The sequence below is a fragment of the Epinephelus moara genome, chromosome 11 (assembly GCF_006386435.1).
Source record: "Epinephelus moara isolate mb chromosome 11, YSFRI_EMoa_1.0, whole genome shotgun sequence".
In the NCBI taxonomy this organism is placed as follows: Eukaryota; Metazoa; Chordata; class Actinopteri; order Perciformes; family Serranidae; genus Epinephelus; species Epinephelus moara.
The window spans coordinates 37,746,142-37,750,908 of record NC_065516.1 but is presented as its reverse complement, the minus strand read 5'-3'; the positions used below and the strand labels follow the sequence as shown (position 1 = coordinate 37,750,908).

Here is a 4,767-nt window from a genome sequence, read left to right as displayed (position 1 = left end):
GCAGTTTCAAAATGACAATCTCAAAAAGCCAGCACAAATACCAAACTTAATAAAGCAAAAAAGTAAGAAAACCAAGAAAACAAGCAGGAGCGACTGCAACAGGCTGCACGCACGGGCGCATGCGCACTAGAGCCGTAGTCATACACCTGTGGTCATACACCTGTAGTTATGCACCTGTGGTCATACACCTGTAGTCATACACCTGTGGTCATACACCTGTAGTTATGCACCTGTGGTCATACACCTGTAGTTATGCACCTGTAGTCATACACCTGTAGTTATACACCTATAGTCATACACCTGTAGTCATACACCTGTAGTCCTTCACCTGTAGTCATACACCTGTAGTCCTACACCTGTACTCATACACCTGTAGTCATTCACCTGTACTCATACACCTGCTGTCATACACCTGTAGTTATAAACCTGTAGTCATACACCTGTGGTCATACACCTGTAGTTATGCACCTGTGGTCATACACCTGTAGTTATGCACCTGTAGTCATACACCTATAGTTATACACCTATAGTCATACACCTGTAGTTATACACCTGTAGTCCTTCACCTGTAGTCATACATCTGTAGTCATACACCTGTAGTCCTTCACCTGTAGTCATACATCTGTAGTCATACACCTGTAGTTATGCACCTGTGGTCATACACCTGTAGTTATGCACCTGTAGTCATACACCTGTAGCCATACACCTGTAGTCATACACCTGTGGTCACACACCTGTAGTCATACACATGTATGTACCTGCTGAAGCAGCCTCCACACTCTCCCTCTCTGCTGTTGTAGTTCCAGAGTCCGATGTTTCTCTCATTGAGAGATGCTTCACCCAGACAGCCCTGGAAGGTGGAGGACTGCAGCATGGCCGGACGCTGACAACACACACACACACACACACACACACACACACACACACACACAGTTATCACCTGTTCACCTGCGCAGACCTGTACACCTGATGTGAGTGTGTGTGCTACCTGAGTGTGAGATCCCAGTCCTCCAATGTGGATCACTGTGTTTTTGTCCACATCTAAAACTCTGGAAGGTCCCGGTGATGTCGCTGTTATCACGGGCAATGTAGCCGACTCTGACTCCAGCTGATGGACTGACAGAGATACATGTGCCCCGAACCTGCCGACATCATAACATCATCACTTGACTTCATCGACATTACTGCATGTTATTTGACACTGAAGTGTTAGGAGCTGTTGTTTTGAGTCGGTATTGTTTTCATTCAGGGTAGATCAGCGTCGATCAGAGCCAATCAGGGCTGATCAGGGTCTATCAGAATTGATCACGGCAGAATAGGACAAATCAAGGTCTATCAGAGTCAATCGGGGATGATCAGGGTGTATCAGAATCAATCAGAGCCGATCATGGTTGATTAGGGATGATCAAGTTGATCAGGGCCAATCAGGGTCGATTAGGGTGGTTCAGGGCCGATCAGGGCCGATTAGGGTCTATCAGGGTTGATCAGAGTCGATCAGGGTAGATCAGGGTCTATCAGGGTCTATCAGAGTTGATCAGGGTCGATCACGGTCTATCAGGGTCGATCAGGGTCTATCAAGGCTGATAATGGTCTATTAGGGCCGATCAGGGTTGATCAGGGACAATCAGGGATGATCACGGTCTATCAAGGTTGATTAGGATTGATCAGGGTCTATCAGAGTCGATCAAGGTCGATCAGGGATGATTAGGGTCAGTCAGGGTCAGTCAGGGCGGATCAGGGTCGATCAGGGTCAGTCAGGGTCGATCAGAGTCAATGAGGGATGATCAGGGTCAATCAGGGCCAATCAGGGCTTGACATGGTAGATCAGGGTCTATCTGTCTATCCCCATCCGGACCAAATATGGAGCGTGGACTGGTGGCTGGAGAGGTGCCAGTTCACCTCCTGGGCACTGCTGAGGTGCCCTTGAGCAAGGCACCGAACCCCCCAACTGCTCGGGGCGCCTGACCAAGGCAGCCCCCTCACTCTGACATCTCTCCACTTTGTGCATGTATAGGTCCTGTTTGTGCATGTGTGTGTCTTTCGGACCTGTGTGTTAATGACAACGGAGTAAAAACATTGAATTTCCCCTCAGGGGGATTAATAAAGTAAATAAAATTAGATTTAAAAAAAAAAAAAAATCAGAGTTGATCAGGGATGATCAGGGCCAATCACGGTTGATCAGGGCTGATCAGAGTCTATCAGAGTCGATCAGGGATGATCAGGGTTTATCAGAGTCAATCAGGGATGATCAGGGCTGATCAAGGATGATCTGAGTTGATCAGGGATGATCAGGGCCAATCACGGTTGATCAGGGCTGATCAGAGTCTATCAGAGTCGATCAGGGCTGATCAGAGTCTATCAGAGTCGATCAGGGATGATCAGAGTCAATCAGGGTCAATCAGGACTGATCAGGTTTGATCAGGGTCTATCAGAGTCAATCAGGGTCTATCAGAGTCGATCAGGGCCATGCTTCATCAACTTAACATCAAAGTAAAATAAAGGACGGTTCATCTGTTCGTATTTCCTGAACAACATCAGTCGTTTGTCAAACACCTATGGATGATGATGTCATCCAGGTAACATCTCCACAGCTTTATTCTGAAAGTTACTTCCTGTTTGGCGAGGACAAGACGGTCCTGACAAACATGACATGCTCATGTGATGGGACTAAAGCTCCAGAACGTAGACACTGACAGGATGTGACGTCATAACAAACAGAACACGGCATCATTTGAGGCGTGTATTTACCGTGTGGCGTTGATCCTGGTCCACCTGTTGTTGGTGATGTCCAGTCCAGGAAACTCCAGCCTGCTGCTGCCTGAACCCACATCCCACACCAGAGACACCTTCCCGTCATGCATCTCTACCGCCAGGAAGTCCACCTGAACACAGCAGACACACACAGAAGAGTTTCAGGACCCAGACCTGACATATGACTAGCCTCAACAGTGTGGGTCACCATGGCAACCGATGCTGCAGACCTCAACGTCTCCACCATTTGAGAGCTTATGAAGAGAACCTGATGAAGAGAACCTACTGAAGAGAAGCTGAGGAAGAGAACCTGAAGAGAAGAACCTGATGAAAAAAACCTAATGAGGAGAACCCGATGAAGAGAACCTGATGAAGAACACATGAAGGAGAGAACCTGATGAAGAGAACATGAAGGAGAGAACCTGATGAAGAGAACATGAAGAAGAAAACCTGATGAAGAAAACCTAATGAGGGGAACCTGATGAAGAGAACCCGATGAAGAGAACCTGAAGAGGAGAACATGAAGGATAGAAACTGATGAAGAGAACCTACTGAAGAGAACCTGATGAAGAGAACCTACTGAAGAGAAGCTGATGAAGAGACTCTGATGAAGAGAACATGAAGGATAGAACCTGATGTAGAGAACCTACTGAAGAGAACCTACTGAAGAGAACATGATGAAGAGAACCTGATGAAGCTTCTTTTTTTTTTTTCTCATCTTCTTCTTCTCCGGAGCCTTTGTGCTCCACTGTCTCTCAGATTAACTCATATCACAGCGGTGCCTGGACAGCGTGACGTGTGTGGTTGTGCTGCTGCCGTGGTCCTGCCAGATGCCTCCTGCTGCTGCTGTCATCATTAGTCATACTTCTACCGTTATTATACACATATGATTATTGTCACATATGTATACTATCAGATATTAATATATTATTATTAATTATAATATTATTACTTTCATTAATGTTGTTGTAAGCTACTGTCATTACCGTCTGTCCTGCATCTCTCTCTCTCTCTCTCTCTCTCTCTGTCTCATTGTGTCATGTGTGTGTTTCTACCGGGTTTTTTTTCCCCGTTAAAGGGTTTTTTTGGGGAGTTTTTCCTGATCAGGTGTGAGGGTCATAAGGACAGAGGGATGTCGTATGCTGTAAAGCCCTGTGAGGCAAATTGTGATTTGTGATATTGGGCTTTATAAATAAAATTGATTGATTGATTGATTGATGAAGAGAACGTTGCGTATGTGTGTATAAGTGTGTGTGTGTGTGTGTGTGTGTGTGTGTGCGCCTGTGTGTGTGTGTGTGTGCATACCGTGGTGTTGCTGCCCAGGTAGAACAGCAGGTTCTCAGGACGAGACGTTTTCAGGATCACACTCAAAGTGTTGAAGTTACTGGACTCAGTCTGTGGTCTGTAGGATCGAACGCAGTCTCTGTCCGCCTGCACCGCCACCTTGATCTGATGACATCATAACCATCATCACCATCATCAACAATGTGCAGAATGAACTGCAGCTACACCTGAGTTTATTGTTTTTCTTAAAAACTTTATCGACAGAATTTCATGTGAACAACTAAACCATTAGAATCCAGAACGTCCAGACAGATGTCCTCTGAGGACCTTGGACATGTCCTCATGTTTCACATAGTAACCTTTCTACACAGAGATGGAGCTACAGAGCTGCTACAATGTCCCGTCTTTACATGTTTACACAGAACCAAACAGCGGCAGCATCATGTGACATGTGACATCATGGGTCAAGCAAGTTGTGTTGTCTTGTTTTAGACGATGGAAGAAGATGATGTGAGTGGTGCGTTCAGAGACACTCGTGAGTGTGGGAGCGCACTCTGACACAAACTGGAGCGTTGATAAATTGGGAGCGCTGTCTGAATGTAGCGTTGGGTTATCCAGAGCAGCGCACTCTCAGAGTGGCAGAGCGCACTCTGGACACTCTGTCTGTGGAGACGGAGCAGCAGAGCGCCGAGCGGAGTGAATGTGTGATTAACTTAACCGTTGGTTAATTCA

At 46.3% G+C, this 4,767-nt stretch overlaps 1 protein-coding gene across 1 annotated transcript in view; it reads right to left on the bottom strand.

Moving 5' to 3' along the window:
• The window catches only part of lama1 (laminin, alpha 1), a 73,338-nt gene that overhangs the window by 19,001 nt on the left and 49,570 nt on the right, over window positions 1-4,767 (bottom strand). Inside the window, exons 45-48 of the mRNA XM_050056406.1 lie at window positions 4,057-4,200; window positions 2,749-2,882; window positions 989-1,142; window positions 759-883 (exon numbers count right to left, since the gene is read on the bottom strand). Of these exons, the coding sequence (XP_049912363.1) occupies window positions 759-883; window positions 989-1,142; window positions 2,749-2,882; window positions 4,057-4,200 (557 nt within the window). The remainder of the gene's footprint in view (window positions 1-758; window positions 884-988; window positions 1,143-2,748; window positions 2,883-4,056; window positions 4,201-4,767) is intronic.